At 34.4% G+C, this 14,844-nt stretch overlaps 1 protein-coding gene across 1 annotated transcript in view; it reads left to right on the top strand.

Annotated features, from left to right (window-relative positions):
• The window catches only part of LOC140532284 (contactin-6-like), a 326,641-nt gene that overhangs the window by 94,297 nt on the left and 217,500 nt on the right, over positions 1-14,844 (top strand). The window contains exon 4 of the mRNA XM_072650698.1: positions 9,636-9,731. Within this exon, the coding sequence (XP_072506799.1) occupies positions 9,636-9,731 (96 nt within the window). The remainder of the gene's footprint in view (positions 1-9,635; positions 9,732-14,844) is intronic.

The raw sequence follows: 14,844 nt of genomic DNA, 5'->3' as shown, positions 1-14,844 counted from the left end.
CCCTCCCCACGTATCCATTTTTACTCTATGTTCGAATAGGGTGTAAGATGTAGACCTCTGCCTAATTTCTGCCATGTTATTTTCCAGTTTTCTCAAAAGTTTTTGTTAAACAGAGTTCTTCTCCCAGAAGCCAGTCTTGGGGTTTATCACACAGTAAATTACTATAGTCATTCACTACTGTGTGTGTGGTTCTGTACCTAAGCTATCCCACTGATCTACTCCTCCACTCCTTAGGCAGCACCAAATGGTTTGGATTATTGCTGCTTTATAATGCAATTCATAATCTGCTATAGTGAGGCCACTTTCCCTTGCATTTCTTTTCACCAATTGCCTTGACATTCTGAATCTTTTGTTCTTCCAAATGAGTTATGTAATAATTTTTTTAGCTCTTTAAAATGATTTTGGTAGCTTGATTGGTATGGCACTGAAAAAATAAATTAATTTATGTAGAACTGTCATATTTATTATGTTAGTTTAGCCTACCCATGAGTAACTATTTTCTTCCAATTACTTATAACTGTCTTTACTTGTGGGAAGTATTTTGTAATTGTATTCTTCTGCCTCCTGGGTTTTTTTGTCAGATAGACTCCTAAATATTTGATAATGTCTACAGTATCTTTAAAAGGAATTTATTTTTCTATCCTTTGCTTTTGGGATATATTAATAGTATATGGAAATATTGATGATTTATGTGGGTTTATTACATGTCCTGAAACTTTGTTGAAGTTTTTATTATTTTAAGTAATTTTAGCTTGTTTCTTTAGGATTCTCTAAGTAGGCCATCATATCATTTGCAAAGAGTGATAACTTTGTTTCTTCTTAATTTTGCCTGCTCTAACTCCATAAATATCTTTTTCTTCTCTTGTTGCTAAAGCATACATTTCTAGTACCATATTGAACAACAGTGGTGATAATGGATATCCTTGCCTCACCCCTAATCTTATTGGAAATGCTACTAACATATCTCTATTACATATAATACTTAATGATTTTTTTTTTATTTTTAAGTTAATTTTTTTTTATTTTTGTTTTCACCATTCACTTCCATAAGTTTTAAATTTCCTCTTCCTCCCTAACTCTCCAGTCCCCAAGATGGCATGCAATCCTATATAGGCTCTACAAATACATTACTATTAAACATATTTTCATATTAGAAATGTTGTATAGAATAATTGGAAGGCATGGGAGGAACTTTGAGAAAGAAAAACAAAACAAGACAAAACAAAAAGAAAAGAGCCTGCTTCACTTTGTATTCAGACTCCATAGTCCTTTCTCTGTATGTGGATGGCATTTTCCATCAGGAGTCCTTTGGCATTACTTTAGATTTTCCCATTTCTGAGAAGGGCTAAGTCTATCAAAGTCAGTCATCACGCACTGTGGTTGTCACTGTGTGATCTGCGCACTTCACTAAACACTGATTCATATACACCTTTCCAATTTTTTTCTGAAGTCCACCTGTTCATCATTTCTTATATCACAATAGCATTCCATAATATTCATATATCACAAATTGTTCAGTCGTTCCTCAACTGATGAGCAACTCCCTTAACTTCCATTTCTTGGCCATTACAAAAAGAGCTACTATAAATGTTTTTAGACATGTGGGTCCTTTTTCCCATTTTTATGATCTCTTTGGGACACAGGCCTAGAAGCGGTATTGTTGGGTCAAATGGTATGCATATTTTTATATTACTTTGGGCATAGTTCCAAAATGCTCTCCAGAATGATTGGATCAGTTCAGAACTCCACCAACAATGCATTAGTGTTCCAATTTTTCCACATTTTTCCCAGTATTTATAATTTTCCTATTTTATCATGTTAGTCAATCTGATAGGTACGATATGATACCTCAGCTTTGTTTTGATTTGTGTTTCTCTAATCAGTAGTGATTTAGGGCTTTTCATATGACTTCAGATAGTTTCAATTTCTTCAACTCAAAACTGCCTTTTTATGTCCTTTGACCTTGTCTATGGTACCTTTCAGCAGGATGTAGTTTCCTTCCTTATCTCTTCTAATGGGATTTATTTTTGCTTTTACATTGTCTAAGATCAGGATTGCCTCCCTTACTTTTTTTATTTTACTTGAGGTGAAGCATAATATATTCTGTTCCATACTTCTACTTTTACTCTTTTGGTTTGTCTCTGCTTCAAATGTGTTTCTTACAAACAATATATTATAAGATTATGTTTTATAATCAACTCTGCTCTCCACTTGTCATTCACATTCATGGTTATGAATACTATCTATGTATTTCTCTCTATTCTATCCCCCCTGTTTATGCTTTTCTCTTTTCAATCTCCCTTTCACTACTTGCTCTACTTGCTATAGTTTTGGTTTTGATTACTGCCACCCTCAATCTGCCCTCCTTTCTATCCACCCCCTGCCTTGTCTTTCCCCTTTCCCCTCCTACTTTCTATAGGGTATGGTACATTTCTATATTTAAAGGGGTGTATTAATCCCTCTTTAAGCCAAATTTGATGAGAATTAGGTTCAAACAATGTTTATCTCCCTCATTTTCCCCCTTTACTGCAATGTCTTTGTGTTGTAAATTATCCTTTTCTGCCTCTTCCTTTTCTCTTTACACAATATAGTCCCTTTTCATCAAATAATTAAGTTTTTTTTTATCAACACATCAAATTTAACTTATATTCATACCCTATGTCTATATATACCCCTTTCTAAATGTGATAATAAAGATACATTTCTCAAGAGGTTCAAGTACCATCTTCCCTTGTAGGGATGGAAATAGTCTGCCCTTACTGAATAACATGATTTGTTTTGTTTTTTCTTTCTTTTTTACCTTTTTGTGCCTCTCTTGAGTCTTATATTTGAACATCAAATTTCTTTTGGAGTTGTGGTCTTTTTATCAGGAAGATTTGGAAGTCCTGCATTCCATTGAGTGTCCATCTCCTTTTCTGGAAGATTATGCTCAATTTCACTAGGTACTTGATTCTTAGTTGTAATCCAAGCTCCTTTATCTTATGGAATATCATATTTCAAGTCCTCTGATCCTTTAATGTAGAAGCTGCAAGGTCTTGTGTAATGCTGACCATTATTCCATTATATTTAAATTGTTTCTTTTTGGCTGCCTACAGTATTTTCTCCTTCACCTAATAATTCTGGAATTTGGCTGCAATATTCCTTGGTGTTTTTAACTTGGAATCTCTTTATGGAGGTGATTAGTGGATTCTTTCAAAGATTGTTTTAGCCTCTGGTTCTGGGATCTCAGGGCAATTGTCCTTTATGATTTCTTGAAACATGTTGTCCAGGCTCTTTTTTTTCACCATGACCTGCAGATAGACCAATGCTTTTAAAATTATTTCTCTTAAAAATATATTCCAGTTCATGTATTTTTGCATTGAGGTATTTTATATTTTTTTTTATTCATTCTTTTGATTTTGTTTGATTTATTCTTGATGTCTCATAGAGTCATTAACTCCCACTTGCACAGTTGTAATGTTCAATGAATTGTTTTCTCCCATTAGATTGTTAACTACTTTTCCAATTGTCTCATTTTAATTTTTTTAATTGAATTGCTTCATTTGTTTTTGGTGTTTGACACTTCCATATGTCTTAGTTTTTTTCACTCCTTCCCTTTGTTCCCCCCTCCTTCCTCACTCCCTCCCTGAGATGGTATACAATCTTGTACAGGTTCTACACATACATTCCTATTAAATGCATGTTGCATAGAAGAATTAAAATGAATGAGAAGAATCATAAAACAAAACAAAACAAAACATAATACAAAAAAAATGGTCTATTTCTATCTGTGACACAATTCCATAGCTTTTTCTCTGGATGTAGAAGGCATTTTGACTAAAGAGTCCATTGGAAATTTTTTAAGTCCATGCATTTCAATGAAGTACTAAGTCTGCCAGAAAAATTCCTAGCATACTGTGGTTGTTTCTGTGTACAAAGTTCCCATGGTTCTGCTTCTTTCACCCAGCATCAGTTCATATAACTCTTTCCAGGCTTCTCTGAAGTCTTCCTGCTCATCCTTTCTCATAGCAAAATCATATTCTGTTACATTCATATACCACAACTTTTTCAGCCATTCTCCAATTGATGAGGGTCCCCTTGATTTCCAGTTTTTGTCCACCAAAAAAAGAGCTGCTATAAATATTTTTGCACATATGGGGCCCTTTCCCATTTCTATGATCTCTTTGAGATAGAGTTCCAGAAGTGATATTGCTGGGTCAAAGGGTATGTACAATTTTGTAGCCCTTTGGGCATAGTTCCAGATTGCTCTCAAGAATGATTGGATCAGGTCATAGCTCCACCAACAATGAATTAGTGTTCCAACTCTCCCACATGCTATCCAACATTTATCATCTTCCTGTTTTGTTATGTTAAACAACCTGATGGGTGTGATGTGGTACCTCAGAGCTGTTTTGATTTGCATCTCTTTACTCAATAGTGATTTAGAGCATTTTTTCATACAATTATAGATAACTTTAATTTCTTCCTCTGAAAATTCCGTTCATATCTTTTGACCAGTTATCAATTTGGGAATAACTTGTATTCTTGTACATTTGAATCAGTTCTCTTTATATTTTAGAAATGAGGCCTTCATCACGGATGCTACTTGAAAAAATTCTTTCCCAGTTTTCTGCTTCCCTCCTAATCTTGTTTGCATTGGGTTTGTTTATGCAAAAACTATTCAATTTAATATAATCAAAATAATTCATTTTGCACTTCATAAGGTTCTCTATCTTTATTTAGTCAAAAATTTCTCCATTTTCCATAAATCTGACAAATACACTATTCTTTACTTCCCTAATATGCTTATAGTGTCAATCTTTATACCTATATCATGTATCCTTTCAGACTTTATTCTTGTGTATGGTGTCAGACATTGGTCTATACCCAGTTTCTGCCACACTGTTATCCAGTTATCAAAGTAATTTTTGTCAAACAGTAAGTTCTTATCCCAGAAGTGGGGCCCTTGAGTTTATCAAGCAGATGAGTATCTACCCTATTCCACTGCTGTGCCCCTCTGTTTCTTAGCCTGTACCATGTGGTTTTGATGATTGCTGCTTTATAATATGATTTAAGATCTGATAGGGCTAGGTCACCTTCCCTAGCATTTCTTTTCATTAGTTCTCTTGATATTCTGGACCTTTTCTTCCAGATGAATTTTGATATTATTTTTCTTTACTCTGGAAAATAGTTACCTGGTACCTTAATTGATATGGAATTGCATAAGTAAATTAATTTAGGTAGAATTGTGATTTTTACTATAATAGCTCTGCCTACCCACAAGTAACTGATGTTTTCCCACTTACTTAGATCTGATTTTATTTGTGCGAAAAGTGTTTTGCAATTGTGTTTACATAGTCCCTGGGTTTGTTTTGGCAGGTAGACTCCCAAAGATTTTATAGTGTCTACTGTAGCTTTAAATGGGATTTCTCTTTCTATCTCTTGCTTTAGGCCTTTATTAGTAATATATAGAAATGCAGATGACTCGTGTGGGTTTATTTTGTAACCTGCAACTTTGTCAAAGTTGTTTGTCATGTCATGTAGTATTTTAGTTATAACTCTGTGTTTCTCTAAATATATCATCATATCATCTACAAAGAGTGATAACTTAGTTTTTTCTTTGCCTATTCTAATTCCTTCAATTTCTTTTTCTTCTCTTATCGCTAATGCTAACATTTCTAGCACGATAGTGAGTGACAGTGTTAATAGTGAGCATACTTGTTTAATCCTTGTTCTTATTGGAAATGCATCTAGCTGGTCCCCATTGCATATAATGCTTGCTGATGGTTTTTGGTATATATTGCTTATTATTTCATGGAAAGCTCCATTTATTTCTATGCTTTCGAGCATTTTCAATAGCTAAGGGTGTTGTATTTTGTCAATAAGCCTTTTCTGCATCTATTGAGACAATCATGTGATTTTCATTAGTTTTGTTGTTGATATGATCAGTAATGCTAATAGTTATTCTAATGTTGAACCAGCCCTGCATTCCTGGTATAAATCGTACCTCATCATAATATATTATTCCAGTGATAAGTTACTGTGTTCTTTTTGCTAATATCTTATTTAAAATTTTTGCATCTACATTCATTAGAGAAATTACTCTATAATTTTCTTTCTCTGTTTTGGTTCTTCCTGGTTTAGGTATCAGAACCATATTTGTATCATAAAAAGAATTTGGCAAGACTCCCTCTTAAATTACCCAGATTAACAGAAGAGGAAGTTGAATACTTAAAGAACCCCATCTCAGAAGAGGAAATTGATCAAGCCATCAATGAATTCCTTAGGAAAAAATCTCCAGGGCCAGATGGACTTGCAAATGAATCCTATCAAATATTTAAAGAACAATTTATTCCATTTTACTTTGTAAGGAGTTCTTTGGGCCATTTCTACTTTTTGGCCCATTCTATTTTTAAGAAATTGTTTTGGCACAGTTTATTTTTGTCCTTCCTTTACCACACTACTGACTCTCTCTTGCATACTTCCCATTTCTTTCACCAACTTTTCTTCTGCCTCTTTTATTTGACTTTCAAAATCCTTCTTTATCTCTTCCAAGATGACTTTTTGAGCTTGAGACCTGTTCATATTGATCTTTGAGGTTTCAAACGTGGGCATATTGACAATCTTATCATCTTCTAAATTTGTGTTTTGGTCTTCCCTGTCTCCACAGTAAGAATCTGTGGTTATTTTCTGACTCTTCTTTTTGCTCATGATATTAGCCTATTTCCTGACTTTTAAAGTTTTAAAGTTGAATTCTCCTGATGGAGTACACAGGGCACTTACCCAAGTTTGTTATGCTAGAGGTTATTGTCTTTGTGTGGTGAGGCCTTAGGTGTTTGCATCTTGAGGTTATAGGGATCTGGCAGCTTATCTCATGCTGAGCTGGAGTCAGCAACACTGAAGCTCTAGGGGTGGGAGTTGAGATTTTGGCCCCTGTATGATGCCTGCTCACCAAGTCCTCTTTAAAGCAATGGGAAGTTTGGCAGCTGGAGGACACCTGCCCACTGGTGCACATGGTGCTTTTCTAAGTCAGAGTCTACAGGTTCCCCTTCCTGTGGAAAAGTACTTGGTAGGTAGGGAGTTCCTGGTATTGTCACTTGCCTGCTTCACCACCCTGTGGCTGAGGATCTCCCCCTGATTTGCTGAGTTGGGACTTGCTGCTGGATTGCTGTGATGCATTGTATACTAGTCTGTTCCCCTCACACCAGAGTGAGAAGGATCTTTCCTGTTAATCCCCATGTTTCCTGGGCTACAAGACCACTCTCCCTGCCTTTCTCCTGGTTCAGCTGTTCCAGGGTTTTTCCTGGGATAATATTTTCTGGGCTTTGAGAAGTCAAGAAGGATGATTGAGAACAACTTGCTTCCTACTCCACCATTTTGGCTCCTAAAAGTCCTCACTGGCCTCTTCTTTTTTAATAGCATAACAGTTGCCATATTAATCTTTCCGAGTTTCAATTTTTCCATATGTGAAATAAGTAGTAGTGGTTATAAGAGTAACTCTGCCTACCTCCTTGGGTTTCTATTTCTGAGCATCAAATATGCAAGATTATGCAAAGGGGCCAAAACTTCTCTGGTGTGGGATTTCCCAATAGCTCTTGAAATCCATATATCCCATAACATCTTACATATTATCCTGAAGCCCAGTGAATTTAAATTAATATTTCCAGGTACATTCAAAGTTACTAAAGGCATAGGCAGGATTTGAATACAGATTTTCTTGGCATCCAAAAATCTAACATTCTTTCCAGCATCACAAACACACACACACACACACACACACACACACACACATTCATACTACTGTCGAGAAGGAAGTCTCTAAGTCATATTTCTTGAATATTTCTCCATTTTTTCCTGTCTCACAAACAATCCCTTAGTTTGTGGTGTCATCTCTTCTTGCCTGAGCCTTTGCAATATGACCATAACTGGTGTCCCTGCTTCAATGAAAACGACAATCCATCTTTCACACAGTGGCCAAAGTGATTTTCTTAAAGCAGAGGTTCCCAAACTTATTTGATCTACCACCCCCTTTTCAAAAATAGAAATGTTCAGTGATCCCCTGAAAATTCACTTTCTTCAACATTTTAAAAGTTTTTTCTTTAATTTCTGTCATTTAAAAATAGAAAATAAATATTTTAAATTATATTCCCTAAATTTAAAAAAAAATTCTAAATTTGTATATTTTATTGAAATTTTGATAATGTGATATTGTGTCATGTAACTTTAGACTGTTGTATTGTAAACAAGTCATTGCACACACATATTCCTGCCAAATCATGCTGGACTTTGTAACCAGGCAAGACATGCTTGCCTGCCAACACTTGGTTGTTAAGATCTGTCGGCATACTTGACCATTGATCTGTTATAACTTGTGTTTTCTGTGTTTATTTGGAAATTAATGTAATCACTAGGACTTAAATTATGCTACACAACAGATTAAACATGAGTGAACAGTCCTTCAGAATTATATTATCTTCTCTTCTTTCCTTATGCTTTCACTACAACTTTATTTTTATATCATCTCTCTTCACAGTTTTATTAGAGTCCACTAAGGCTCCCCTGGATCATTCCAGCAACCACCTACCCTGCCTCTCTCAGGGGGAATCTATGTGTCTAACATTACAACTATATTATCTAATGGAACCAAGTTCTCCTGGTCCTTTTAGTATCACAATTATACTTTATCATTTTAAAGTCTTCAAAGGCTGGACCCAACTTTCCTTTCTATGTTTATTGGACTTAATTTCCCAATTCACATTGTTTTTTCTTTTGATCCAACCAAACTAGATTTCATGCTATTCCACACAGAATACATTCAGTCTTCCATCTCCATAACTGTCCATATTGGCAATCATGTAACTAAAATATGTTCCCTCTTGACCTCCACCTATTATAAAGCCTTTTGTTCAGTCATTTCAGTCATGTACAACTCTTGGTGATATCATTTGGGGTTTTCTTGGCACAGATACTGAAGGAATTAAACATTTCCTTCTCCAGCTTATATTACAGATGAAGAAACTGAGGCAAACAAAGTGACTTGCCCAGTGTCATAAAGATGGCAAGTATCTGAGTCCAAATTTGGACTTGGGAAGCTGATTTTTTTTTTTTCTGATTCCAGTTCCTGAATTCTATTCACTGAACCACCTAGCTTCCTTTATTGAGAATTTCAGCTTCCTCAAAGAGCCAGATTATTTACTAATCTGTTTTGGCAGTCTCCATTCTAAATTTGAGTTAGCATTTCTCAAAGTCTGAGAACAAAATGCTGATTTAAAATGTTAATTCAAGGATAATTGCCATATTTTGGGAAATAAAATTTTAAGTTCTTCTCTTGGGTTGGGAATAAAAATCTGTGTTTTCATTTAAAGGTCTCCCCAATTAGTTGACTTAGTGGACTTAGAGTAATCTAGTGACATATAACATTAGCAAATGTCACTATGACTTTATTAGTTAAATCAAGTTCATAAAAATTATTGCAATGATTGCCAAGGATAATCTACAATGCAGATAATCCTTCCTTGAATATCAAACGTGTTTTCCTTGCTTTTCCACTGAATGCCCATTGCTTCAATGGAGAAAAAAAGACTAAGCTGGCATTTATTTTCTTCTGCATAGTATTAATCCTAAACATTATTTTGTTTCTTTGTTTGTTTGTTAAGATATTGAAAACTTTGAAACCAAAATGAGAAGTCCCGTGTCTGTCCTGCCAGGTCAAGGTGTGGTTCTCTTCTGTGGCCCGCCACCATACTTTGGAGGTAAGTTGAGATATTTTTGTTCACTCCAATATCTTTGCCGACTGGGATGCAGAGTACAGAACTAAGTGTGGAAGGTTTGAGCAAGCATGATAGTAATAATATAACACTATCAGAGAGTTGTTATAGTTGTCACCACAGTACACATACCAGGAGGACTGTACCCATTTCGTTTTGAACCTTATAATCATTTTTTATGTTTAAAAATACCTATAGATGCAATAAATTTTCAAAGCTGCCTTAGGAAACTGTATTTTAAAATTATCTTAAGGAACTTGTAACTTTCCTTAGGTGCTATTGACTCAAAAGAAAATCTAGAGAATGTTATTAGAATATCCAAAGTCTTGTTAGACAAATTTTATACCAACAAGGTGAAACTGAGGCAGCATGTATAATTTTCCAGGGTGGGAGCTGTCGAAAATCAAAGTAATTTCACATACTTTATCTTGGAGACTTCAGTGTCATTTCCTTGTAATTTCTAAGTGTCTGAAAATATGTTGAAGTATGACCTAGTGTGGATCTTAAAACACTGTTTTTTCTCAACCCCTTTTTGAAGCTCAATTTACTAAGTGTCCCTATGGTCAGATCATGATGTCTGTATAAATAGTATATATAATTTTGGGGGGAGATTTTAAGCATGCTAGAATGTGTGTATGTGTATGTTTGTGTGTGTCACATATACAAACTAGGATATAGTATATATGCACGCATCTCTATACATGTTTATATGTACAAATCAATGTCTGTATATTTGTATATATGTATTTCTGTGTGTGGTATATACATATATGTAGTATAAATATTGATGTGTGCATATACATGATGGATACAGACACACATACATATGTGTATATAGATACGTATGCATATGTTTATATAAATACATACATGTATTTACACAAATTCACATGCATATGCTATATTGGAAATTCTATCCGAGAACACGATGTCAGGGAAAATTGAATGAATTAATAAATTAATGAGAATGAATGAGAAAATAACTATCAAGCAAATACAATATATCAAGGACTAGGTTGAGTGATAGGCATCCAAGTACAGAGGTAGAGACAGGACCTGCTCTTATGGACCTTACACAATAACAGTGTAGGACAACACATAATAGAAAAGTTGTGCACAAGGAAGGGATTTTGTATCTGTGGGTTCATAGCAGTAGATGTAGTCTGAGTAGACAGACTTCTAAGATGAAAATCGAGTAAGTACAATCTGAGTCCTAGTGTTATCTAGTTATATTGGAGTTCTTCACATTCACTTAGTCATTAACCAAGGGTAGGTGTCCCCAAGATTATTGAATTAGCTTTGATCAGGATTAGGGCCATAGACTTTGGAAATCCAAGATGCAGAGCTCCATAGAGGAAGATAGTACAGGAAGATAGAAACAGGCAAGGCAGTGAGGGCAGGCAGAAGATAAGGTATATGAAATACAAAGATGAAGCTTGATTTAGCTTTCAGTCTCAGTATGCACAAGTTGTTTGTCCTTTCCAATCCTCATTTTCTCATCTGTAAAATTTGTAGTTTATGTGACAAAGTTCATTGCTTTTGTGGCTCAAATAGCATGATGCACAAAAAGAACAATATAAATGCCAGATATTATTAGGATTGAAGTGAAATATTAGGAGAATATACTAATTTCCCATAATTTTAAATCATTACTTTTATGAAGTTTGAGAAGACAGAAAAGTTTTCCCCTCATAATTTTTCATTTACAAAAAAATCATAAAATTCTTATTAGAGAATGCTAGAGATGAAAGTAAATGAAGTGCAAGTTGACAAAGTGAAAATAAGGCACTTCAAGCAAAGAAAGACCTTTTATTTTACATTTCTGAATAATATTTACACCATTAGAAAACTCTGCAATATCAGTGGAGAACTACATTTCTTCCCACACCATTCTGCAATAAATCATTATCATTCTAGTTATATTACAAGACATTGAAACGAAAAACCAATATTTGTCATTTTGAAAAACAGTAGAAAGTATGATTTACAGTGACCATAATTTTAGAAGACATCATTTGCAAAATTTTGTATTTCACTACATTCTGTCAACCATGTTAAATCATATTTGGCTGACATTGGTCCCAAATCCTTGAGGGAATCTAATTTTATTTTCATCTTTTTTTCACTGTAAACAAAATTTTCAAGGATCAAAGAAATATGAAACATTTTAAAGTTCAATAAATGAGGTAGATTAATTGAACCATTGAAACAGAGAAAACCTTTTATCCTCCTTTCCCCTGAGAACTTTAAATGAAAATGTGAATGTTGTTAAGTATACTGTATCCAATAGTCACTTTTGAATCTTGCTTATTACACCTTAAACTATATTGGGATGGGTGGAAATCTTTATACAAAGTATATTAGGCAAATATTTTGGTGCAGTTCTGTAATTTTTTAGGTAGTGCACTAGACTCTTTAGTCGGATAGAGGACTCCACAAATTGTACTGGCTTCATCCTCTTTACTTATCTTTGGTAGGGAAATTCTTATCAACAAGTTCATACTGACTAATTTTTGCCCTTTCCTCTTTCTACCCCCAATATTCACTTTTGACTTTCCTCAGAGATTACCTCCCATTAATTTTGAATATTTCTTTTATGTACATAGATGATTGAATCTTGTCCCCTCCCCCTACCACCCCATTAGACTTCAGTTTCCTTGAAGACATGATCTCTGTTTTCACCTCTCTTTGTATGTCCGGTGCTTAGTATAGTGTCTGGTACATAGTAAGCAATATTAAACATTTATTGATAGAAGTCCTTTGCATTTCTTTCCCTTCCTCCCTTGAACACATTAACCTTCTGACTATCATAAAATATAGAACAGCAACAGGAATGGAATGAAAAAGAAAGAAAGAAAAAGAAAATGGGCTGTTTGATGAACTCTAGGTGACGCAATGTCAGGATGTTAAAAGAAATGAAATTTAAAAACAAATCAAAACATGTCTGTGGTCACCTTCCAGCCTTTTTGAATACCTTTGTTTTAGTCTTTTGCTACTGTTTCCCATTTTCTCAAGGCATTGATTTATTAATGGTTATACACGGGGAACAACTAGAATACTTTCATTGATTAGGTACTAGTTGCTGTATCTACCTAGTGTGAATTAATTATCATCCATCTCAATAATATTTTTCTTTTAAATAGGGTACACTTAAGGTTTACAATCATGCATAACCAATAGTGAAATTTCAGACAACATGGCAGAAGGAAAGGAAACTACTTTTAGGCAGAGGAGGATGAAGGTGGTAGTTCTTAAGTACATCATATATAAGTAGCTATCTATAAAATTCACGCAGATGGACCTAATTTGCAGCCCAACAAAGCATTAGAGTAATCATTTAGAAGCTCAAAATGTAAATAATCTATTTCATGCATAAATTTGACTAGTAACCCTGCTCCACTTAGAGAAAGTTCTATTTCAAAAGTAAAGTTAGTTTTGGGGGGACTTTGGAAGGATTTTTTAAAATTCATAATTTTTAAAGAAAAAAACCAAAACTAAAGAAAAGAAAGATAAAAGATATCTAAAAAACACAATTTCCCTGAAAATCACTAAAAATATTGGCATTGGCAATTATGAATTACATTCATAATGCTATTTTTCTTTTTACATTTGCTATCTTTTTGCACAGAGAAAAAGCAGACACTCACTTGAGCTCTCCCCAACTGTCCTCCAAACAACTAAAATAATGTCCCAAAATGAATTCTGGAGTGATAGAACCCACAAAAAGAGTAGGTGAAATGATTTTTCAGATTAAGACAATTTAGGAAGTAGGTAAGAAATGTCTTCACATAAGCATGAGAATGGAGCACAATCTAACAGAGGCTGGATGGTACTGGCAATACCTCAAGAAACCAGCAGAAGGCCTTGGGACTGACTGAATCAGTGGTCAGAGTACTGCTTCCTGAACTCACTGCCCGCAGAAAATGAAGGTGTCCAAAAACTGGCCAAAAGGAAAATACAGTGATCCTTTTGATGTCACTGTGTGCAAGACTCTCTTGCACTGCCCATACATGGATCTGGGTCACAGTCACAGAGAGAAGAGTAGCACTGTGACTCAAGACCTTATTCCATAGTTGAACTTGTATGTGGTCCCAGTTCCATAGTACAAAGGACTGGAGCACAGACCAGTAGAGTAGTAAACACACTTCATGTCACTTTGGAAGAATTGAAACCATACAAACCCCCAAAACTAACTCTGAAAACAGGTACACCAAAAGCTCTGAAACTTGGGACATTATCCCCTGCACTAAGGGAACAGAGCAGAGCTTTAAAATGAAGTTAAAAGTCAAGAAATATGTTTAAAAATGAGCAAACAACAACAAAAATATTCTTATTATAAAAATGCAAATAATCTATTTACAGTCAAGATGGTGACAGTCAAGATGAAAATATAAACTGAAAAGAGACAACGAAGTCAAAAGTGCTATATCTAAGGCTCAATAAAAAATGTAAATTAGTCTTAGACCCCAAAAGAATTTTTGGAAGATTTCAAAAAAAATTTTAAAAATCTAACAGGAGAAGTAGAGCAAAAATTGAAAAAGGAAATGAGAGTGAGGCAAGAAAATAATTAATCTACCATCTCTGAAATAAGAAAGGATTCTTACCTTAATATTTAAAACAGACTTTTCAATAAATATTTTTTTCTTGCTCCCATGTCTTCCTCCCAACACACATACACACACACACACACACACACACACACAAAAAGAAAAACAAAACTTTTATCACACCTGTATATCATCAAGCAAAGTAAAGCCCTATATTGTCCACATCCAAAAGTACATAAAATAAAATTTTGTGTGTTTGATCCATCTCATCTCTGTCAAGAGACAGGTAATATTTGGGCTGTTTTATTGTTATATCATTGTTACCAACTTTTGTTTCTTTTTATAAGGTTTTCGTCCTTCACACAGTAAAAGTTAGCATGCATATTAGCTACATTTTCGTTCTGCTTTTTTTACTTATCATTTAATATAAATCTTTCCATATTTCTATAAAATTTCATTGTTTATTATTCCTCATAGAGTAGCAATGTTCCATCCAAGTAAGCTACTAAGATTTAATAATTCTCCAGTTTAAAAGAATATAGTTTGTTTCT

This window comes from Notamacropus eugenii, chromosome 3 (genome assembly GCF_028372415.1).
Source record: "Notamacropus eugenii isolate mMacEug1 chromosome 3, mMacEug1.pri_v2, whole genome shotgun sequence".
NCBI classification, from domain to species: domain Eukaryota; kingdom Metazoa; phylum Chordata; class Mammalia; order Diprotodontia; family Macropodidae; genus Notamacropus; species Notamacropus eugenii.
This window is presented reverse-complemented; position numbering and strand designations above follow the sequence as displayed.